This window comes from Notamacropus eugenii, chromosome 1, assembly GCF_028372415.1.
Source record: "Notamacropus eugenii isolate mMacEug1 chromosome 1, mMacEug1.pri_v2, whole genome shotgun sequence".
NCBI classification, from domain to species: Eukaryota; Metazoa; Chordata; class Mammalia; order Diprotodontia; family Macropodidae; genus Notamacropus; species Notamacropus eugenii.
Window position 1 is genome coordinate 214,335,008 of NC_092872.1, and position 24,739 is coordinate 214,359,746.

Genomic DNA, 24,739 nt, shown 5'->3' on the forward strand with positions numbered 1-24,739 from the left:
AGAACATAGGTCTTTGCAAAAGTAGAGTCACTGCCTGAAAGAGGTTTGGTTTGCCTCCTTGGAGCCTTTAAGGCTGGGCCACCCATTCTCAGGTAGGTTGGAGGGGGATTCCTTTGTAAAGAGGCTGGACTAGATGGCTGTTGAGGTCCCTTCCAACTCTCAGATTCAGTGATTCTGTGAAGTTTTTCTTTCAATCCTAAATTGCCTTTTGGCACCTTCTACCATGGAGCTGAATAGAACAGATCCCTCTTCAATTTGACAGCCTTTCAGATATTTGAGAATACCTCTCATGTTCCCCCTGCATCTCCCCATTTCCTTCATCAGGCCCTCATGCACTCTACCATCCTGGGGGACCTCCTGAACACTGTTCAGCTTAGTAGAGAGACTTTAGTGTGGTGCCTCAAGGTCCTCCTTAAACTGTGGTGCCTAGAACAGAGTACAGCAGAGTAGCAAGGTTGAGTACAGAAGGACTATTTTGTCCTTATCCTTGGAAGTTATACTAAAGATAACTTAGCTTTTCTGCTGGCTACATCACATGGACTCAGGGAGTTTGCGGTCCATTAAAACCCCTAGATCTTTCTCAGGCAAATTACTCATAACCACACCTTCATCATCTAGTACTTACATTTTCTTAACTCATGTGTTGTATTTTTCACTTATTGTAATTGTATTTCATCTCCTTTGTTTTACTTAATCTGATTCTCCAGCTCAGGGTCTTCTTGGATTCTGGGTCTGTTATTCCTTGTGTTAGCTGCTCCTCTCAGCTTTGCACCATCAGCAGATTTAATGAGCTGTGTTATCTATGCTTTTATCCAAGTCATTGATAAAAATATTAACCAGCACAGAATCAAACACAAGTCCTTCTGTGTTACTTTGAAGACCTGATGCTAAGCTGATAGTGGCCTATTAACTGATCCAGTCATTCTGCCAGTTCTGAATCCTTATGATTGTATTATTGTACAAATGTTGCCATCTTTTCCATGGAAATATTATGTATGTAGAAGTATTTTATGAAGTACCCTTCTACAGTGGTCTCCTGATCTAGTTCAATGAGTAACCCTGTCAAACTAGAAAATGAGGTTAACTTAGGTCTTAACCTGTTCCTGGTGAAGTCAGGGTAGCTCTTGTTTGACATTTCATTGTTAGGGTGCTTTTCTTTCATGAACTGTTCTCTAACTTTCCCAGGAACTGGAGTCAGGCTCACTGGCCTGGAGTTTGGAAACTGTCCTTTTCACTTTCTTGAACTGAAATTGATTAATCCCTGCCCTTTTCCAGGCCTATGCAGCAGCATCAATGACGTGGTCTCATCTGCCAGTTCTTCTAGTACTCAAGGATGTGCTTGGTGGCTAGAATTCATCAAGGGCAGCTAGATGCTCTCTTACTGTCTCCTTTATCTTGGGTCAGCTTTCTGCTAGTCATTTTGGTTCTTTCCTTTCCAGTAAGTACAAAAGAAACCAGTACTCTTGGCAGAAAAATACTTTTAGATACTCAGCTCTGTGATCTCATCAACTTGGGGTTTTGCTCCAGATTGAAAACTGTCCATGCCTGCTAGTTGTGTTCAACTTTTGTCTACCCCATTGGGTCTGTCCAGTGTGCTGGAGCCTGACCTTATCTTCTCTTGATATAAAGAGGATCATAGGGTCCTAGATTTAGAGCTGGGAGGGACTTTAGAGACCACTGAATCCAACTCCCACTTTTACAGATGAGGAAATGGAGGCACAGAGAATAATTTGCTTGGGGAAACACAGCAGGTATATCAGAGGCAGGACTTGAATCCTCTTGTATCAGTGGTGCCAAACTCGAATAGAATTGGATCTCTGCAGGCTGCATATTGATTTAGAAAATTACAAATGAATACTATCTGTGTTGTATTTTTATATTTTTTGTTAAATGTTTCCCAGTGACATTTTAATCTGGTTTGACTCCCTGGGACCCTACCATGCTGCCTTAAGGAATGCTCCTAGTGTTCTTCTGTTTTCTCTAATGACATTCAATACTTCTTGTATTCCTCCAAGCTCCCTATACTGTGTATGATGCAACCTTTCACCCTTTACCTAACAGAACCTCTCCAGAGCCTCAGCCATTTTGAAAAGAAACAGAAAAGGCAGAAGCAGAATCCAGCAGCTCCACTCTCTCTGGGGTCACTAATGGTTCCTCCTTGTGCCCTGCCCCCAATCCCCACTTCTGGCACCTTCCCTCTTTTTTCACCTTCACCTGTGAAAGATAAAATCATCATGAACCCCATGGCTTCAGCTTAGAAACCACCTTCCAGCTAAAAGAGAGTTTAGAAAAAAACACCTGCATCTTTGTCTCTCTCTCCATGTACTTTTTTCACCTTCCCCATCCTACAGATGAGGAAACTGAGGCCATAGAAGTGGAACAATTTCCCTGAGATTAAACACTGTCAGTGGTAGAAGTGTTAGCAGTCCCCAGGTATATGAGCTCCTGGTCCTGTAATATGAAAAGCACCAAGCCCAGCTCAACTCTGATCCTCAGAAAGGTTGGGAGTTGTTAGGAAACCAGAGCATGCTGAGCAGGTAAAGTATCTGATGGGCCTGTAGCCAGGTAAGGCAGGTCTTACCAGGTGACGATGTTGACCATTACTTCGGGCCCCAAAGGCACTGTGGCCTACCTTCTATCCATCTAAAACCCACTGAAATTCATTCAACAGACACTTAAGCACTTTGGCTGTTTTAGTTAAAGTCTATGGTATTTGGGTGTCTAGGCAAGTGACTGAGTATGTGGAAGTAAGAACCTTGTGAGTTGTGTCCATGAAATATCTCCAGCCCCTCTGTCAAAGGATATTAGCCTTGACCAGTTTGCCAGGCAGTAAGGAAGAAAATTCTCATTTGGGAAATGTGGGAACAGCACGGTCCTCTTCATAGCCACCCCTCTCACAGGGCTCTGACTCTGGCAGGCTGCTTGAATAGGAGGTCCCAGTAGGCACTGCTCCATCCAGGAACAGCTGCTTCTCACCACTCCAGGGGGCCTGAAGCTATTTACAAGCTAAAGCACTGACTCTGGCACTCCTCCCAGGAGAGTGGAGATGACTGTCCCCAGGAGGTGAGCAAGGTACAGGGGAGAGAGGAAATGTGCAAAGACTTGAGCCCTCCAGAATAATAAACTCCAGAGGACACCTCAGCCTGAGAAGATTTATTTGTCTTGGCAGTGTCAAATAGCCTGAAAGAGGTGGAAGAGATTAGAAGTGGCAGTGGATAGGCGTCTGGAGGCCTCTTCTTGAATCTTCTTAGTTGTAGAGGTTCTCAGTGCCATTCAAGAAGAATGGACCCCTCAGCCTAGATACAGTTCTACTAACTTTGTTTCATCTAGGCTTTCTCTTCTCCGTCAAGAAAGAGCTACAGTAAAGGAAGAACTGTAGAGATGAGAATCCAAAGTGACCTGAGTATGCCACACAGGGTGTGGCCTGGCAATTCCAAGTAAGTGCCCCTTTGAAGAAACAGCTCTCCTCATGTCTTGTCATCTTGAATTGCTTCTGGAAGCCAAAGGTCTTGGACCCTGGACCTGCCGAAGACCCAAGGGGGAATTGTGGAGATAAGGTAGAAAAAGTTCTTTGAGAGTTTTCAACGATTATCTGTGTAAGGATCTACTGGAGTCATTTATCATGGGAAGACCCCTTCTATCACTCAGAAAAAATGAAAAGGTTCCCACCAGGAAGTGTGACTGATTAGGGGGGCAGCCTTACCCTTAAACCACTTCTGCAAAATCTCCAGATTCCTGCCACGCCCTGTGCCTGACCCCACCCTCCCCTACCTCTCACAACCTTTGCTCAGCTGGTGGGGGAACCAGAATAGCTTTTTGTGGCCCCAGTAGAAGGAACCCCCTGAATTGAAGCCAGAAGACCTGGCTGTTAGTCCCACAGCCACAGTCCCTGCACTGTTCTGACTTTCAGTTTCTCTTCATCTCTAAAATTGATGTGAAGAAAGTGCTTGGTTACACTAAAAAGGAATATACACATAAAGTATTGTCACTCTGGTGTCTCAACTTCCTTCTTGGATAGCAATGGTGGAAGCCGTGGCTCTGCATTACTAATGAATGGCACGCAAACCTGTAAACAGAGCCAAGAGGTGCTCCCCAACCTGAATCGCACAAGAAATTTGTGTGGAAAGAATGCTAGATTTGGAGTCATAAGACCTGGGTTCAAATCCCATGGCCTTGGTGGACAAGTTACTTAAATCTCTCTGGCCTCAATTTCTTATCTGCAAAATGGCAGTATTGGACTAGATTCTTTTAAGGGACCTTGAAAACAGTCTACAATCCACACCTGATGAATTCTCTTCAATATTTCCAACAAATGGGGAGTTGCCTTTTATGTGATAACTTATTCTGCTTTTAGATAGCTCTAGATGCTAGAACAACAGTTAGGAAACAACTGTGCAGCTAAGTGCATAGAGCCCTGGGCCTAGAAGACCTGAGTTCCAGTGCTGCCTCAGACACACACTAGCTGTGTGATCCTGGGCAAGTCACTTAACCTGTTTACCTCAATCCACTGGAGAAGGAAATGGCAAGCCACTACAATATCTTTGTCAAGAAAACGCTCCCCATGGATCATTTTGGCCTGCTATGGTCCACAGGATGGTGAAGAGTGGGACACAGCTGAACGACTGAACAACAGACAACAGACGGTAGAAATGTTTTCCTTTTCTCAAGCTGAAACATGCTTCCCTGTAACATCTATGCATTGCTTCTAGTCCTGCCCTTTCCCCAACATCTTCCTCTGCTTGATGTCCTCAGTTCATCTGCCAGATCCTTATCTGCCTTTGTCTAGAGCAGGGGTAAGGAACCTTCGGCCTGCAGAACACATGTGGCTTTCTAGGTCCTTGGGTGTGACCTTTTGACTGAATCCAGATTTTACAGAACAAATCCTTTCATTAAGGGGAGGCCGCAGATTCACTACTCTAGTCACCCTCCTCTGGGTACCCTTGAGTGTGCCAGTAGTCTAACTAAATGGTGGTGCCCAGAACTGAATGCTAATGCAGTTGTGATCTGACTGGGGAAGAAAAATTGAAGAATATCATTTCCTGTGTTTTAGGCTCTTCCTTTCCTAAGGCAGTTCAGCTTTTTGGGTACTGTGCTGCTCTATTGACTCGAGTTTTCAGCCCACTAAAATCCCTAGTCCCCTTTCACAAGCATTCTATCTAGTCACCTTCCTTCCAAGTTGTATTTGTGATGGAGTTTTGTATCCATCTTGTTAACATTTTTTTCTTAGTAGACATGGCTTATTGTTCTAGGTTGTTAAGATCCTTTTTGCATCCTGACTTTGTCATCCTAACTCTTCCTCTGTGACACTGAAAAATTTGCTTGACTTCATTTGACAGTTTTCCCTAACATTAAAGCTCAGAGTTGGCCTCCAAACACCCTTTGAACTGTAAATCAATGATCCTGCATGTTTGCACAAGACAAGGCTGTGTTTGTGCCCTGGACTGGAACTACAGGAGTTAACTCCCCATAACAGTATAGAAGATTTTTCTACTCATGCTGCATCCATGACTGTACTATATGGCATTTATCATTTGTCTTTTCCAACTCATGGTAGGTTGAAATATCCTTCCAGTTGGAATCAATCTCCCTTTTCTCTTCTCTCTGTAAACTAAGTGAAGTTAGTCTGCTGGAAAGTTCTCTCTCTGGTTCAGAGCACTTGGGGCCCTTTGTCACTATGTAGGACAGGAGTCTCCAGTGTTTGAAGCTGTGCTTGCCTGTCTGCAGTTCCTTTGACTTTGGCATGTTAAACTTGGTCTGGTTCTGTCCAAATGCTAGATCTTTAGAATAAAAGCAAATATGGTCTTTTGCCTCTCAGCTTGGTTAACAGGGCACAAGTGACAGCTTCCTATGATTCCGAAATTCAGGTTAGCAGTAGGTAGGGATTGCTATCCTCAGAAAGCCTCTTCAGCTTCTGAAAAGTGCCGACACTTTACTGTTTTAGATTTGTTAAGACATCTCTTCTTCCATGCCTCAGTATCAGACTTAAGTTCACTTAACTGCCTCTCCTCCTGCATCTTTCTTTTTTTTCCCCTCAACATATTTTTATTTATTTCATTAAATATTTCTCAGTGGCATGTACAATTTTTAGAACATTTTTTTAATTTTTGAGTTCCAAATTCTTTTCCTCCCTCCATTCTCTTTACTTGAGATGGTAAGCAGTTTGATATAGATTATACATGTGAAGTCATGCAAAACGTATTTCCAGATTAACCATGTGTATAGAAGAAAACACAGATCAAACACCTCCTCCTGCCCCCAAGAAATAAAGTTAAAAAAAAGTACATTTCTGTCTGCAGTCAGACTCTTCTCAGTACTTTCTGGAGATGGATAGCAGTTTTTCACCCTAAGTCCTTCAGAACTGTCTTGAATCACTCACTGTATTGAGCAGAATAGTTAAATCATTCACGGTGGATCATGCACAGTGTTTCTTTTACTGTGTACAGTGTTCTGCTTCTGCTCACTTCTACTCTGCATCAGTTCATAAAAGTCTTCCTAGGTTTTTCCATCTGGTTCTGGTGATTTTTTTCTTAGGGAGCATATTCATGTTTTCTTCAATTTCTTTTTCTTAGATAGAGTTATTTAAGTATTTTATTTCTTTTAATCTGGGGCAATTTATATTTTTGCAAATGTACATCCATTTTGCGTTGATTGTTTGACTTACTGGCATATGATTGGGCAAAATAACTCCTAATAATTGCTCTAATTTATCACCTTCATTAGTGGTGAATTCACTCTTTTCATTTTTGATACTGGTGGAGGGGCGGAGCCAAGATGGCGGAGTGAAAGCAACGACTCACCTAAGCTCCTGGAAAAACTCCTCTGGATATATCTGGGGGGAGAGTCTGACCAGACTTTGGAGGTGTAGAATCCAGTGGGAGACGGAGTTTGACAGATTCGGAGCCCAGGCTGGACTGGAAGGTCCACGGGAGGGATCTGTTCCGCGGGGGTAAGACTCCGGCGCACAGCGCAGCGCGGTGGGCGCGGCAGGGCGGAGGGGACCCGAGGGGCCCGAGAGTGGCGGGCGAGACCAGCGGAGCAGGAGATAAGCCAGGCCGAGCCAACGATATCAGCGCAACAGCCTTTGAAATCTTCAGCCTAAAGACGGGACTTCAGTGGGTCACTACTTGAACATCCAGAAGCTGGGATGCCGGAGTGATCAGTAAGTGCTCTCCCCTCCCCCCCGATGACCGTGAGGGAACCATAAAATTCTTCCCCAGATTAATCCTGGATCAGCGGGAACAGCAGAAGGGGGCGGGTGGTCTCATAACACCAGAGGCTGGAGAGGTGGCAAAGGGGGATTCTTCCTACCGTGGTGGAGGCTATCTGGAGGGACAGACGACCCAGGGCAGAGAAAAATTCGCACTGAGACCCAGGCAAGCCGCAGCCCGGGAGACGAGCCCCAGGAGGGGCGGGAACACGCATTAGCCTCTAGGCTTGCCCCAGCCCTCCAGGGGAAAAGGGAAGACAATAGGGAAGCTGGGATCACCATCCCCTGACCTTGCCTTTGCCTCAGGCCAGCTGAGGAGATATCCTGAGACCAGACCACACCTCCCACACACCTATCAAGCTAACCCCAGGGTTGATCTGGGAAACAACAACAACAACAACAAAAAAAAAAAAGCCTGCTTTTAGCCTAGACAAACATCAACTCAACTTAAAAGATCTGTACCTTCTGACTGAAAGAACCAAAAGCTACAACACTCAGCCAACATCATGAATCGGAAAAAGCAGACGAAAAGTGAAAAAACCATAGAATCTTTCTATGGGGATAAGGACCAAAACACAAACACCAAAGAGGTCAGAGCTGAGACTGTACTTCCATCTGAAACCTCAGATGGGACTATGAATTTCTCACAAGCACAACTAGATTACCTGGAACGTCTGAAGAAGGATATAAAAGAAAAACTGGCCAATGATTTTAAAACCATAAAAAAAGAATTCACTGATGAGAACATCAATCTGAAAAAGAAAATTGAAGAAATGGAAAAGGAAGTTCAAAAATTAACTGGAGAGAATAATTCCCTAAAAGGAAGAGTTAATCAAACGGAAAAGGAAACTCAAAACCTAATAGGGAAAATTGATCAGATGGAAAAGGAAACCCTAACTGGGAAAATTGGTCGAATGGAAAAAGAAGTACAAAAATTAAATGGAGAAAATAGCTCCTTAAAGGGAAAAATTGGCCAGATGGAAAAGGAGATGCGAAAGCTAACTGAAGAAAACAATACGATGAAGATTAGAATTGGGCAAGTAGAAACTAATGACTCAATGAGGCAACAAGAATCAGTCAAACAAAATCTAAAGAATGAAAAGATAGAAGAAAATCTAAAATATTTAATTGGAAAAACAACTGACCTGGAAAATAGATCCAGGAGAGAAAATCTAAGAATTATTGGCCTGCCAGAAACCCATGATGAAGAAAAGAGTCTGGACAATATCTTCCAGGAAATCATCAAGGAAAACTGCCCAGAAGTACTAGACTCAGAGGGCAAAATAGTCATCGAAAGAATCCACCGTTCCCCACCGGAAAGGGATCCCAAACTCAAAACCCCAAGAAATATAGTTGCCAAATTCCAGAGCTATCAAGTGAAGGAGAAAATACTACAAGCAGCCAGAAAGAAACAATTTAAATATCAAGGTCACACAGTCAGGATCACACAGGACCTTGCAGCTTCTACATTAAAAGATCGAAAGAATTGGAACCCATTTTTGATACTGGTAATTTGATTTTCTTCTTTTTTATAATAACATTAACCAATGGTTTATTGGGTTTTCCCCCCATACAACTAGCTCCTAGTTTGATTTATTAGTTCAATGGTTTTCTTTCAGCTTTATTAATCTTTTCTTTGATTTTTCTGAATTTCTAGTTTAGTGTTTGATTGGCGATTTTTAATTTGTTCTTTTCCTAGGGTTTTTTTTTATTTTTATGCATAATTCATTGTTCTACTCTTTCTCCATTTTATTGATGTAAGCATTTGGAATTAAAAATTTTCCCCTAAACACTGCTTTGGCTGCATCTTATAAATTTGGGTATGTTGTCTCATTGTTGTCATTCTCTTTAATGAAATTATTTGTTGTTTCTGTGGAGTATTCCCAATCGTTCTTTGAGATTAGATTGTTTAGTTTCTAGTTGATTTTTAATTTACCTTTCTGTGGCCCTTTACTGAAATGTAATTTTTATTGCATTATGATCTGAAAAAGATGCATTTAATATCTGCTTTTCTGCATTTGGTTGTGAGGTTTTAATGCCCTTATGTATGGTTAGTTTTTGTGAAGGTGCCTTGTACAGTTTTCTGGGCCATTCAGTTTTCTCTAGAAGTCTATTATCGTACCCAACTTTTCTAAAATTTTATTATTTTCTTAACTTTATTCTTGGGGGTTTTTTTTTGCTCTTGTTGTTAGATTTATGTAGAGGGTCCCCCACTAACTGTCGTATTGTTTCCTCCTGTAACTCATTGAACTTTTTCTTTAAGAATTTGGATGCTATGCCATTTGGTACATATGTGTTTATTGTTGATATTGCTTCATTGTCCATGATACCTTTTTAGCAAAATGTAATTTCCCTTGTATCTTTTAATTAGGTCAATTTTTTTGCTTTTGCTTTGTCCACATCATGTTTGCTACCTGTACTTTTTTTTACTCTTAGCTAAAGCATAATAGATTCTGCTCTAGCCCCTTATTTTTACTCTGTGTATGTCTCTCTTTTTCAAGTGTGTTTCTTATAAATAGCATGTTGTTGAATTCTAGTTTCTAATCCATCCTGCTCCCTACATTTGTTTTATGGGTGAGTTCATCCCATTCACATTCACAATTGTATTTTCCTCCATCCTACTTTTTCCTTTTTCTCTCTCTCTCTCCCTCCCTCCCTCTTTCCTCCTCTTTCCCTCCTTTCCTCCCCCACCCCCTTTATTATCTCCTTCCTCTCCTACTTCACTGTAGGGTAAGTTAACATTTATATACTCAACTGAGTGTGTGTGACCTTCCCTCTTAGAACTAGTTCTGATGAGAATAAGATTCAAGCATTGCCTGACATCTCATTTTCCCCTCCACTGTAAAAGTCCTTTCTTTCAAAACTCTTTTATGTGAGATAGTTTTTCTCTATTTTTTCTCCTTTCCCCCTTCTCCCAGTTCCTCCTTCTCACCTATTTTTTTAAACGATCTCATCATAGTCAACTCATACCTGATTCATCTGTGTGTGTGTGTATTACTCCTTTTAACTGCCCTAATAATGATTAAAGTCATCATCAAAGAAAGAGCTTAGACATCTTATTTCAAGAAATTATCAGGGAAATTTCCCCAGTATCCTAGAATCAGTGGGTAAAAGAGAAATCAAAAGAATCTACCAGTCACCTCCTGAAAGAGATCCCAAAATGAAAATTCTAAGGAATATTATAGCAAAATTCCAGAGCTCCTAGATCAAGGAGCAGCCAGGAAGAAACAATTCAGATGCTGTGGGGCCCGCATCAGGATCACACAAGATTTAGCAGCTTCTATATTAGAGGAGCAAAGGACTTGGATTATGATATTCTGGAAGGCAAAAGCTCTGAGATTACAACCAAGAGTAACCTGCCCAGTTCACTGAGTATAACCCTTCAGGGAAGAATAGTCGTTTAATGAAATAGAGGACTGCCTTGAGAAGCATAAAGAAAGGTGAGCATGGAGGAGCAATCATAAGGGATTCGATAAAATTATACTTTACGTTGCTACATGGAAAGATGATACTTGTAACTACTAGGGAACTTTACCATCTTTATTTTCACTAGTCTGTGATTGAAATTTAACATTTTACTCAATTAGGGTTTTTTTTGGTTTTTTAAATCTGAGAAGCAGCATGGTGTGGATACAATGTTGGACTTAGAACCAGGAAGAATTGATTCACATGCCACCTCTGACACTAAACTCTGTAACCATAGTCAAGTCACATACTAGACCTGTTTCTTCATCTGTAACATGGGAATAATCACAATACCAGTATCACAGCTCTATTAAATAGAATTGTTGTGATGTTTACACGAGAAACAATGGAAAGTGCTTCGCAAATTTTAAATCACCATTTATGTGTTAGCTATGTTGTCATTATAATTTAATAGTCGAGGCAGTGACTTACTCTCAGCCCAAGTTCTTCAACAATAGTAGAAGTAAAAAAAATTAATTGGGGTAATCCTTATAAGCAAAGATATAAGGATGAAAGCAGAAGCCCTTCACTTTCAGCTGTTTGAGGAGTCTTAGTTAATGCCAGATGGTGTTAGTGCCACCATATTTGATGAGCATCTGTCATAAACGGCATGTGCTAGGTACCATGAATAAAACTCTGTATAGTGAAGGAAAAGGAAATAAGTACATGCAGATGAGTGAAAGGATGTTTTATTGCAGTCATCTGTGTGGGTATACTTAAACACACTTAGATCAGTGGTCCTCCCGCTACTAATGCAGATGAAAGTGTTTCTTTGTCATAGTGGTAGAGGAGAATATCGTGAATAGAATTTACTAAATTTCAGCAGAATGTTGGACAAAGGTTATCATCCTTATGGACACAATAGAGAGATGTAGGCTAGATAATAACATATGGTTAGATAAACATAGTACTTGTTAAATGATTAGACCCAAAGAATAGTCCTTAGTGGCTCCATGTCAGTGTCCCTGGGATCTTCCTTATCTTGGTGCTAATTAACATTTTTATCAGGGACTTTGATAAATGCATGGATGGTATGTGTATCAGATTTGCTGATGACACCGACCAGAGGTATAACTAACACATTGGGTGAGTCAGGATCCCAAAAGATTTTGACAGACTAGAGGAATAGACTAAAAGATTAGGATGAATACAATAATTCCACACTTAGATTTTTTAAAATTAGCTTCAGAAGTACACATTAAAGGAGATGGTTTGCAAAGGGCCTCTGACTTTTGGTAGATTGCAGGCCCAATCAGTTCAGTGTGGATGGCAGAAAAGCTGGTCTTAACAAAGACTAGCTAGAGAGGAAGAGTTTCCAAAGCAGAGATTTCTGGTAAAAACACCTTTGAAATACTGTGTACAGCATTTCTATACAGTTCTATTAGAGAGGACATTTCTTAACCTGGAGATTACCCAGAGCAGGGTGACAGGATGGTGAAAAAGCATTATTATTACATGTGAAAATCTGTTGACAGAAATGGGGATGTTTAGCCTCAAGAAGAGAGAATTTGGAGGATATATACTAGCTGTCTTCAATGAAGTAATTTGAAGGGCTGGCTGTAAAGTGAAGCAGTTTGAAGGATTAAGCTATTTCTGCTTGACCCTCCAGGGCAGAAGGAGCAGGCAGGGCTTGGACATTGTTCCTGAAGTCGATTTCTTTTTTTTTTTTTTTTTTTAACCTATATAACTACTGTTCTTCCACCTTTATTACAGTAATTAAAAACCAACAAAGTAAAACAGGAGCCGAGAAGTTTTCCAAGGCATTTAAAAATGTAAGAAAACACATAAGACTTCTGAAAGGCTGGACGCCATGGCACACACCCACAGTCCCTGCTGCTGGAGGCTGATGGATCACTTGAGTTCCAGAGTTCTGAGCTGCAGTAGGAAGGGCTAAAGCGGATGGGTGTCTGCACTAAGTCTGGCACTAATATGATGAGTCCCTGGAAGGAGAGAGACACAAGGCTGCCTAAGGAGTGCCATCCCAAGTTGAAAACAGAGCAAGTCAAAACTTCCATCATCAGCAGCAAGGTGAGGTCTATGAGTGGCTGTTGTTCTTACAGCCTGAGTGAGACAGACAGTTCAAGTCTTAAAAAAAATCCACAGTCTTCTGAGGTTGAAAGTATAAAACACAACATCAAGGCTGAGGTCTAAAGAAGTCTGCCAGAGATAAAAAATGAAAGCATCTTCTGGTCCTATGACCCAATTCAAGGAATCCAGCAGCAAGTCAGGGTGGAATGGGATGGGGAGGGTAGAGATTCTTAAAATATTTTCCTCCTGACTTGACCCAGGATTTAAAAAAAAGAAGGGGGGGGGGTGTTAAAAAAACTCTCTAAATCTATCAGCCACTAAAAAATGACCTGGTTCTAAAGGGGCACGCATTATCATCTTCATCTCACAGACAGAGAAACTAAGGCACAGAGGTTGCCTATATAAAGGTTACATAGTAGGCCAGAGATGGAACAATGAACAGAATTCTAAACAAATAATTCCAATCCCACTAAGCCTAGACTACAGGATTATTCAGTTCTGTACTTATCTATCAAAGAGGTTCATGGAGACCATCCTATGACATTTTTGTTTTTTATCATAGACACTCACACTCCACTGAAACCACCATGACCACTTTGAGTAACTCAGACTAAGAGAGGTGAACAATTCTGTTCTTCCACCAACTCATTCCCTAATGAGGAGGAAACCTCTTGGATTTCCATGTAGACACATACACATGATCTTCAGACCCTTCCCAATGGCCTCAATGAAGCTAGGATCTGCTAACTGCACAGACTCTGTAACAGAATTTACAGAACAGAATTTCAGCATTCAATGTAAAGTCCTCAGGAAATTCTTCACAGTGCAGGGATGACAAACAATTCCCCAACCCTCAAGGGCTATGGAAAGCTACATGTCACCAGGTACCATCACCGTGACCAGGCCCAGGGTCAGAGCACCTCAGAGTGCTGCCGGAGTTGGGACAGCAGGAAGAGGTAGCTCTAAAGCAGGAGCTTCTGCTGTCTGGGCTGGGCTGGGTTTGCAATGTTCCAGGTGTTCCAGTTTCTCTCCAAGCTGGTTGTAAAGATCCTTTACAGCCTCCCCACTCTGACTGGTAGGTTCCAAAGTCTTTTGGAGGGACTCCAATTTAGTAGGGGCCACTTTGTGATGCAGGTGAATCAGGAGCCGGAGAACATGGCGGTGTACATTCTCCTTTCTTGAGAGGCAAGTGAGGAAGAATCCATCAAATAAACTAGTACAGAATTCTTCCACAGCAAATTCATCTGCCAGCAGAGTAAGATTCCCAGTGAGCAGGTGAAGAAATATATCGCCGAAGGCCAGGTCTCCGAAAGTCTCCACTAATCCAGGCAAAAGTCGGAGAAAAGCATTTTTATTCCTTTGCTTTGTTATGTGAAGGACATAATAAAGTCCCATTTCACAGGCCATCCTATGCTCCTGCAAGAACTTGATAAAGCTTTCAGGAAGGGTATTAGGGTAAGTGACTGATGCCTTCTCTTCTGTTGGTAGTTTCCGATCTACATTGAAAGTATAATCATCCACCACAAAAGACATAAGCATTGGCAAAAATCTAGTGATCAGCTCTACTTCCATCTTTGGCTCCTTGAAGACCTGACTGTCAATCATGTCCCAAGCCCCCTGCCCCAGGGAGAGCATTCGTAGCAATAAAAGCAGATCAGGACTTTCCCTGGATAAGGTTTCCTGACCCACCAGTTCTTGAAGATGTCTTATGGTGCTCAAGGACAGGGTATTAATCGCAAAGGGATCACAAAGAATCATAGACAAATCACCCAGTACTTGCTCCTGACCTTTCTTCACTCCATCCAGGAATCCTTGAAGCTCCCGAGCTCTCTTATTATCAACAAACTTTTCTCGGATGCAAGCATCAAGACACCAGGTGAACTTATGGCAGGGATCCACCATGCAAATATCACTGATATCCAGGTCATGTAATGACATTAGCAACTCAGCCCTCAAGGTACAGTAATGGACATTCCTTGTCCGTAAGAATAAGGTCCGAAGAAACTGCAACACCATGTCGTAGAGTTTCACGTTCTTCCCAATCATTTGTGTCAGCTTCTGCACTACCTCCCCCTGACACCTTGTTTTAGGAGATGGACTAAAGAAATTATGCAGGACAGACACTTCATTGCTGAAGAGGATGTTCTCCTTTTCCAAGATGTATTGTTTGAGCAGTGGAGAAACTTCATCGCCAAAAAGAGCTTGATTATCCTGCCAGATCTGACGCTTTACCTCCACAGCACATGCCCGATACAGCTCTTTGTCTGCCATCACCAGCTTCAATTTTTTTTCAGGAACCTTTGGCAAATGTTTCATTACACACATCACCACTGGTTGGAGAGAGGGCATTTTCACCAGGGAAAAACTTTTCTCCAAGAGATCTTCTAGCTTCTTGTACCTTTCTTCAACTTTTCCTTCAGCAGCAATGGCAGACACTCTCTCCAACAATTTGTCTCTCAACTCATCAAAAACAGACTGGTGGAACTCTAGCCGAGGTGTCCCATGCAGGTCCAAGAAAGGCAGAGCAGACTGTAATGATGGCAGAAGGACACCATTCTCTGTCTGGAACTGCTCGATGGCTTTGAGGGGCTCGGTGCAGTTGGTCAGTGTCTCCTTCAGGTCCTCGCCGTTGGCCACCCCCAGGTCCTGCAACCCGGCGAACATGGAGGAAGCCCCGGCCCCAGCCGCGGCGGCCCCAGCCCCGGCCCCGGCCCCCCCGCAGCCCCCGAGCCTGGCCCCGGACGGGCCTTTGCCTCCTGCGCCCCATCCGCTCGCTCACCTCCGGCTGCTGCCGCCGTTGCCACAGAGCCCCGCTCCCCCGGCCCTCGGGATCCCGCGGTCCCAGCCCCGGCCCCGGGCCCGGGACCAGATTTATCCCCGGCTCCCTCCATTTCGACCGGAGCCCGCTCTGAGAACGCCCGGCCCTTCCGCCTGAAGTCGATTTCTTAATGGAAGGAGCTGCCTTGGAGGTTCTCCCCACCAGGTGATGAGGTAGATGAGATTCTTGGTTAGGTACTACTTGAACTGGGTAACCCCCAAGTATCTTCCATCTCTGAAATTCTGTGATCACTGTCTATACCCCGGTTCTCCCCGCTTTTCCTAAGCTTTCCTTCTCCCCCTAACTGACATTCTAATAAACCCCGTTAGGTCTATCCCAACCAAGTGCCTGGAATTCCCTTTTGTGTGCCCTCTCCCTTTGCAATTTCAGACCCTTGTCCTCTTAGTTCTATGAGTGTGAAATATTGGAGGAGGGGGAGACATGTGCAGGTGGTATTCTCTGACCAGACCTATGATTACTCATATCAGCCTTTCTCTTTGTCCAGAGGCAGTGACCTGAGAAGGGTTGGGACAGCAGTTTTCTGTGCTGATATTTACTGCATTGCCCAGAACCAATTCTCTAAGCTATAAATACAACAAATCCAAAAATCCTTCTTCCCAGGAAGGAGCTTACGTTCTAATGGGGAAGACAGCAAGTACATGTATAAGTACAAAGGGAATAATTCAATACAAGGGAGCTAGAGAGGAAGGGTGCTAGCAATTGAGGGCATCAGGGAGGGATCCATGTGTAGTGTTAAAATGGCCTCCTGCAACTTGGGATGAATTCTCTTCCTTTGGGTGTATCTCTGCCAGTGGAAAGCTCCCAGCACCCTGTACCATGGACTTAGAGTGAGCAGGAGGGCAGATTTTTGCTGTTACAACCTTCTAAAATAGATTTTACTGATACATTTTTATGTTACCTAAGTTTTCTCCTGTATCCTGCTCTTTAAAAATCATCAAAGTAGATCAGTTACATTAAAAAAAAACAAATCTGACATTATACTTAATGTTCCAAACCCATGGATCCCAGTCTCTGCAAAGGAGTGTCTTCTCATATCTCTTCTCAGGAAGGATGAAGTCTTTTCTTTCTAACTGCAACATTTATTTTCTGTTCTTTTCCTTTACGTTGTTGTAGTCAATGCGTATCTTGAATTTGTTTTTTTTTTTCTTTTTGAATCTGCTTCACTTTGCATCAGTTCTTTTGAGTCTTCCCATGCTTCTTCTCATGTTTCATCATATTCATTCTTTCTTATAGAACAGTATTATTCCATTGCATTCATGTATCACAATTTGTTTAGTCATTCCCTAGTTGATTGCTTGTTGTGATGTTTGGCAGATTTTTTGCCCCTGTATCTGGGGAGGTTTGAAGCTCTGTTTTGGTCAATAAGTGGTTCTCCATTGGGTTTGGGGTTTATGAGTACAGAATGGCGAGGGGGCATACAAATAATGTAGCTAGAATTAGGCTCAGGTTTGCCATATGCTGACTACTGGTAAGGAAAGTTGAACCCAGTTGCTTTTATGGTGAGGAAGTATTGTGGTCACAGTCATATCCCAGGAGCATGGAGTATCCTGGGGATGGTGCTTGGTAACGGTGTAGACTGGGGACCAAGGGAGCAATACAGATATAAATAGGAATGATTCCCTGGCATTGGTGAGCTGTGACTTTGTCCTGATAGGTAGCAAGGCTGGTTGAGTGGGGTTTCTGCTTTTCTAGACATTGCCTCTCCTTCATAGGCAGGCCAGGCTCTAGCCCAGTGTTTTGATTGCATTATTTTCTGAAAAGACTACTGTGATTTTTTTTTTTTAGGATTGGGATGAAACCCTGCCCCTAAGCATTAAAGCCTTTCCACCTGATCCCACTCCCTCATTTAGTGTGCCCAGCTGGCCCTTGGACTCCAGCAGGCAGGCTGGTGTATTGCTCCCAGCTCCCTTTTCAGTTTCACCATATATGTGCTCAGGTACGCAGTTACCGTTCCAGTTTATCCAGCTGACTTCCCATCATTCTCTCGGGGCCAAACCCCGGCAGAATTGGGAAGTCCCTCCAAGGCCCTCCCCCAGACACCATTCATTAGTGATGTCTCACCACTGCCCTTACCATCATTATCTCCTTAAACCACAGGCTCCACCACTACCCACCCACACTTGGCAGGCTCACTATGCAAACCCTCTCTCAGCAAGCCATCGCATGGAAACAGATGTGATCAGTTGAATCAGTTGAATCATGAAAGTTCTTTTTAAATTTTATTCATTCAGGGGATAATTTCTTAACCCAGAGAACTGAAGATGCTCTCATGAAAGCATTCTAAGCCTCAGTAATAGTCTGGTGAGAGAAGTCCTGATGCCCATTAAATTGTGCCGGCAGGCTTGTTTTCTGGCCCCCAGCACACACACACAGTCACTCTGTAGTTTACACACGTCTCTCTTCACTCTCTACCACGTAAAAACAAAGCATTCGCCACTACTATTTGTGCTTCTCTTCTGTCTTTTATTGTATGTTTTGACTGTCTCCCCGTGTATCCATCCCTGTCCTTTTATCGTTTGGTCTGTATTTCTGAGGTTTCGTATTGCATGCTTAAAAAAGGAATTGACTGTGCCTGTTTGCGTCTATGCAGCTGTACGTACAGCACCCTGTATTTGATACGTCTACATGGTCCTGAAACCCTGGTGAGGGAGGGGCGAATGGAGCTGCAAGCCGTCTGTCTCATCCAGCCGAGGCATGCAACTGTCTGCTCCGCCATTCTTTGTGTCCTCGTTTGCCTTGACTCCTTAATCAGCAGGCATTTATTAAACTCCTACTGTATGCCAGGCACTATGTTTAAGAAAGGCAAAAGACAATCCCTGCTCTCAAGGAGACCACATGCAAACAGCTCTATACAGGAGAAATCAAGAGGAATTCATTATATCAAAGTGGGACTTTAGTTAGGAACTTAAGGAAGTCAGGGGATGGATATCAGGAAGAGGGACAGTATTCCATATGGAGAGACAGCCAGTGAGTCAGGAAATGGAATACTTTGTGGAGAATAAGAGCAAAGAGGCCCAAGGTGGGAGAAGACTGGAATTGGAGTTTGAGGAAGGGGGCAGATTATGAAGGACTTTGAATGCCAGGGATCTCATATTTGACATTTGCTTCTGGAAGTGCTAGGGAGAGAGTATGGGGAGTGACAGCGTCAGATCTACACTTTAGGAAAATCACATTGACAGCTGAGGGGAGGATGGGTGGGAGGGGAGAGCCTGGTAACAGGGAGACCAACTAGGAAGCTATTGAGAATGGTCAGGCATAAGGTGATAAGGGCCTCCTCGGTGGTGGTGGTAGTATCAGAGAAGAAGGTAAACATGCTTGGATACAGGTAGTGAGAGAGTGAGGAGGAGGAAACTGGAGTACCTGGTTGGATGGTGGTACCCTTGAAAGTCAAGGGAGGCTTGGGGGAAAAGATAATGAGCAGTTTGGCACATAGACGTTGTCTTGGGGCCATACAGCTTGAGATGTCTAATAGATAGTCTTCATAGGCCTCCCTCTCTGGCCTCTCCATACCTTTCATGTATATACCCTTTTTTTATTCACAAATCATTTAATTCGGATAAGTCATTATAAACCTCACATGTATAAACCAAATAAAAAGTTTACTTTGTTTTAGGTATTTGTGTTTGCATAAAATGCATTTTTTACTTGTGTCTCTGTCTGAATACCTAGGCAAGCAGCTCTAACAGTTTTGGCCAAGCTCTTATAAAAACCAACATTTAATCTTGCATAATTGGGGGAACACTTCATACGTGGTCTGCCTAAAGATGAGCTGGGAAGAAGGCTGATGCCTGCCCAGAAGTGCAAGGGGCGCCCTCTGCTGGCACCAGGCTTGGCTCCTGCTGAGAAGGAAATGGGTCTGTTTACTGTGATTACCTGGACCTCCTTTCTCCCACTAATATTCTCATTCTAAAAGTGGGAGAGGAGGGTAAGAAAGGAGACTTGGGAAACACTTTGAAGCATCCTGGTCCACTGCCAGTCTTAGTCTTCATCCTTTGGAAATGCTCAAATAATATATTTCTATACAAGGGCTTTATAAACTGTAAAGCACCATAGGGCATTTATTATTCTCACTCACATTGTAAGTGAAAAATACATAGCTACAAAGTAATATAGTGTCCTATAAACTGGCTCTGAAGGCAATTCCTGGAGGAGAGTTTAAAAATGCTCCACCCTTCGGCAGCCTCACAGTCGACACCAAAGTAGGATGGTGGGGATAGAGTGCTTGACCTAGAGTTGAGAAGACTTGAGTTCAAATCACACCTCAGACATTTAGATAGCTGTTTGACCCTGGGAAAGTCACTTAACCTATCCTGTTCTCAGTTTTTCCATCTGTAAAGTGAGGGGGGTGGATTTGCTAAACTCTTAAGGGGACTTTCAACTCTATGATCCTAGAAATGAGTATACAGCCTCCAGAGGTGACTGTTTTAAGTGACAACACTCATTTGTATGTATAAGTTGTGATTTGTCTGTTTAAAAATCAGTCCTATGTAACCCATGCACATCGAGTAGTGTGACGGGAAGTCATGACTCTAGGGTCTCAGATGTGAGAGAGCTCACTTTTCAGGGTTACATACCCATAATCTCAAGTCTGTAGCATGTAGCCAGGAAGGAGAGAGCAAACAAGAAACCATGATAGCTCGCAGTTAAAAGGTGCCTTTTTAGTTACTTGATCTAATTTGACCCTCACAACAAATCTGTGAGGTAGGCAGAAAACCTTGGCTCAGAAAGATTAAACTTAAACTTGCCCAAGGTCACATTAGCTATTGATTCAGCAAGCTTGTACAAAAAGCCTACTGTGTGCCATATATAACACTGTGCTGGGTACTAGAGTACAAATCCATAGTTCCTACCCTCAAGAAGGGCGCCCTTTGTCATGAAAATGGGAAAAAATGAGTGCTTGACAGCTTCCTTGGGGGGTGTGGAGGGAGGGAGGTTTCTTGTAGGCCATGGCCCTTGAGCTGAAGTAGGGGCAGAACTGAATGTGTACTCGCCCATCATGGTGAGGCCAGGATCACAGTATTCAAGCAGAAGGATATGCAGTAAGGCCTGGAAAGCTCCATTGGAGCAGATGCTGAAGGCACTGGAGCTCACCGAGGAGAGGGTAACCCAATCAGACTTGTGCTTGGCAGGTATCGGGCTGGTGGCTGTGTGGGAGAGAGGAGGCAGAGGGGAGCCTGATCCAACATAGTAGTCCTGTGAGTGTAGTGAAGGGAGCAGATGTAAGAGATGGCCAAGAGGCAGAGCTGACAAAATTTGGCAACTGGCTGGACATGGAGTGAGGAAGCAGGAAGAATTGAGGAGTTCTCAAAGGTTATACACTTGGCTAACAGGAAATGTGGTGGTACCTTCCACAAAAATAGAGAAGTTAGGGAGAAGGGAGGGCTTGGGGGCCTGGGTGGGACATCCACTGGGAATGTCTAATTGGCAGGTGGTCATATGAGAAGGAGCATAGGAGAAAAGAAGTAGAGCTGTGGTGGGGGAGGCAGCCACATTAGGTGATACTCAGATCTCGCCAGGAGAAGAGAAGAGAACAGAGGGCCCAAGCCAGGGTCTTAGGATCCACCCACACATAAATCGTGGGACCTGGATGCTCTAGCAGAGAGATAGGAGGAGCTAGTGAACAGTGTCACATGCCACAGAGGGCTCCAGATGGGTAAGGTAAGAAGAGAGGAGAAAGTGAGAGGTCAGTCTTCCAGAGCTGGGAAGTGAGAGAGGAGGGTGAGGCAGCAGGCCTAAGTAGTTTCTTTATAAGACTCTGACTGTGTAAGGAAGGAGAGATAGCCTGATGGAAGGGTAAGGTCAAGCAAAGGCTTGGATAAGGTTTTAGGCATCAGAGAAGAAGCCAGTAGCTTAGGAAGAAATAGGAAACTAGAGAGAGGAGGTGTTGGGGTAGAGGTGGGGGGCAATGACACATGATACTGATGAACTCTGTTCCTAGGAGAACCTCTTCAGCTGTTTCCTGTTGCACTAGGTGCTGCTGAGGAGGCTTCCTTATCTCATTTCCTAACCTCACCAGATGGGAGACTTAGAGGGAATTGAGTAGAGGAAGAGGAGAGGGGAGGGGAACACCCACAAGAACTCAGAAAGGTCATCCATCTGGACTGATTTGTGGAGGGGCAGCCCTGTTGGCTCTTCCTGGTTTTCTGTCCTGGTGACAGGTGGCATCTGTAAGACTGACCAATACTCTGAGGAAGCTGTTTGTAGGCAGAATTACTATTTCAAAGTTTCGAGGAATGTGTATTAATAAAAATGAGCCAGACATTGTTTTTTCCTTTGGATATAATTTTTTTTTTTAGCGATATTCCCTAACCTCTCAAATGTTTAAAATTGGAGGAGAAAGTGACTGTGCTTTTTAAATGTATATGTCATTGGCTAGAAAATCCATTTTTAGTGTGTAGGGATGTGACATTTTCATTTAGTTCTCATTCTGTGAAAGGGTCCCATAGACCTGAATGACTAAGAGCCACTGCTGTAGGGCAGCAGGCAGGCCTGGCCTCCATGTGAGGCTGAAGCATGGGGTAAACCCAGCATTTCCCTGAGGACCAGAAAGGAATAGCTCTGGGTAGTGACAAGCGCTTTTATCCCTTTTCTCCCTGATAGGACGTAATGAGCCCCTGAAGAAGGAGAGGCCCAAGTGGAAGAGTGACTACCCCATGACAGATGGGCAGCTTCGGAGCAAACGCGATGAGTTCTGGGACACGGCACCAGCCTTTGACGGCCGGAAGGAGATTTGGGATGCGCTGAAGGCTGCTGCCTTCGCAGTGGAGGCCAATGACCATGAGCTAGCTCAGGCCATCTTAGATGGAGCCAGCATCACCCTGCCCTACGGTGAGTAGGGTGAGGGGGATGGGTGGCTTCCTGGGGGTAGAGCTGGTGGGTATCACAGCAGGGGGTGTCTGCTCTGAAGGAGCAGGAAAGCTGATGCTCAGACATCAGGAGTAGGAAAATCTGGAGCATATCCCAGGGGGAAGAAGAGGGGGAAAGTCTCGGCATCCTCATGATGTCTTGCTCTTTCCATAGGTTCTCTGAGTGAGTGTTACGACGAGCTAGGCAATCGCTATCAGCTCCCTGTCTACTGCTTGGCCCCACCAGTCAATTTGCTTCTAGAGCGCAGTGAGGATGACGGGGTGGAGCCTCCAGAACCAGCCCCCAGTACCCGACGTGAGTTCCCTCTCAAGGTGCGCCTATCTACTGGCAGGGATGTGAAGCTCAACACTAGCCTGTCTGATACAATTGGGCAGCTCAAGAGGCAGCTGCATGCCCAGGAGGGCATTGAGCCTTCCTGGCAACGCTGGTTTTTTTCTGGGAAGCTGCTCACAGACCGCATACGGCTCCAAGAGACCAAGATCCAGAAGGATTTTGTTATCCAGGTTATCATCAACCAGCCCCTGCCACCCCAGGACTGACACTCCCAGAGGGAGGGTGAGGAAAGGGGCTCCTTCTTCCACCTGGAACACCAAGCTTCCCCTCCTGCTGCCCTTGAGGACTCTCATCCTCTTCAGGTGATAGCTTCCTTGGTTGCTGCTTTGTGGGCAGTGAAGAAACACTGCCAGCTGCGCCTGGGGTGACTTGACAAAGGCTCTGAGAAGCAGTCCTGCTACACACAAGCCCCCAGAATAGGGTTTCTGGCTCACCCTGGTGCAAGAAATGCGGAGGATTGCTCACTGCTCCTGGGTTAACAAGGTGGCCTTCTAGCTACATCTCTCCCATGGCAGGGTAGGGCAAATCACTTCTGGCTAAAGGGCCAGCAACCCCTGGCCCACTGGGCCCAGATCTATCTAGTCTGGTGCTGTAAGCTGTGCTTACTACCAGCTTTTTCCTCAGGGTTGGAAGCAGCTTCTGCCCCCCATCTACTCCCAGTTCTGTTGTGGACACGGTGTCAGTCCCCCAATAGTGAAAGGGACCAACAGTGAGTCCCAGGGAGCTCTGAGAGCTGGTGGGGGCCATCACCTCTTCCCCTGCCCCAGCACAATTGGCAGGGGTGAGGGTGTATGGCAAAGATGTAGCCTGAGCCTTTCCAGAATATTTCTGGACCAAATCATCTTCCCAGATGGAATCCTGGCATGGCTGTCTCCAGGCTGGTTGTCCTTCCCATGGTGGGTCCTTGTGTACAGAAATATTTGCATATTTATCAATAAAGCCTTTTGCTCCTCCTGTCTTGTCTGTTTCTTGACATCTTCTCATGTCTTCTACAATGCTAACTCAAGGATTCTCCAGTATTTAATGTTAAGAGTTTAACAAAAGTTTCCAATGCACCAAGAAGCTATGGCCCAGTTCAGAAGTATAAAGTGACTAGTCCAGTATCACCCAGCTAGTAAAGGACTGAGCCAGAACATGGACCCAGGCTCTGGGATTTCACCATAGCTTCCCTGCTAAAGGACAGGGTCAGCAGGGGCTCTGTGCCCAGTTCTTCCCAGACCTGGGGCGAGAACATCATTGAATCCTGAAAGCCCCTCTGCCAAGAACCTGCGCTCTGAGGAGCTTGACTGCAGGAGAGTTGTCCTAGGCCAGAGTTGTCTGGATTTGACTCTGGGGTCATGGCATGCTCCCTTGTAGAGTGACAGGGCATGAGCACAGTTCATGACCTCTACAGCAAGCCCCTAGCCTTGTACACCTGGTTCTTAGAAGCTGAGGCCTCATGGCTGCCGAGTTCTGTTACTGAATTGTGATCTTGCGGGCTGACTGCAGTGGCCCAGTCCACCCTTCCTGGAGTGCTCTCTGTTCTGAACCATCCCCGTCCCCAAGAGGAAGTCAGCATCCTCTTCTCTAGTACAGGTTGTGTATGTTAGAAGACCCCCATCCCTCCTTAGCAGGTGTCTTGGCCATACTGGTAACTCCCTGTCTTTCACTCTTAGAACAGTACTAAGCTGAGGCACAAGACTAGAGATCTTCCTATGCCCAGAAGGTGGTGCTGCTACCCTGTACCCAGCCCCTGCTCCCTGTGCTCAGGGCAAAATCGCACTCCTGTTGGCCCTGCATTCTCTACCTGGCTGGCACCCAGGAGCAGGCACGTAAAGGAGAGTTCACTGTCCCCAGAACCTCAGTGCAAGCACCTCACCCTGCTGCCTCCCCCTGGGCCTCAGTTTACCTGCAACAGTCTACTTCTTCAAAATCACAGCCTCCCCTTGCCATGTCTGCCACACAGCTGGGCTCCTCAGGCAGTTGCCTGGGTTTGAAGGTGACCCACAGAGAGGGGAGGC

At 44.5% G+C, this 24,739-nt stretch overlaps 1 protein-coding gene and 1 pseudogene across 3 annotated transcripts in view; one reads left to right on the forward strand and one right to left on the reverse strand.

Moving 5' to 3' along the window:
• Positions 1-23,693, forward strand: part of UBTD1 (ubiquitin domain containing 1) — a 60,659-nt gene extending 36,966 nt beyond the window's left edge. For all 3 annotated transcript variants that reach the window (XM_072626649.1, XM_072626651.1, XM_072626646.1), the window contains 2 exons: positions 22,140-22,367; positions 22,560-23,693. In XM_072626649.1, coding sequence (XP_072482750.1) covers positions 22,140-22,367; positions 22,560-22,945 — 614 coding nt within the window. In that variant the 3' untranslated portion in view covers positions 22,946-23,693. The remainder of the gene's footprint in view (positions 1-22,139; positions 22,368-22,559) is intronic.
• On the reverse strand, positions 12,421-15,394 carry LOC140515740 (negative elongation factor B pseudogene; annotated as a pseudogene).
• Positions 23,694-24,739: the final 1,046 nt, after the last annotated feature.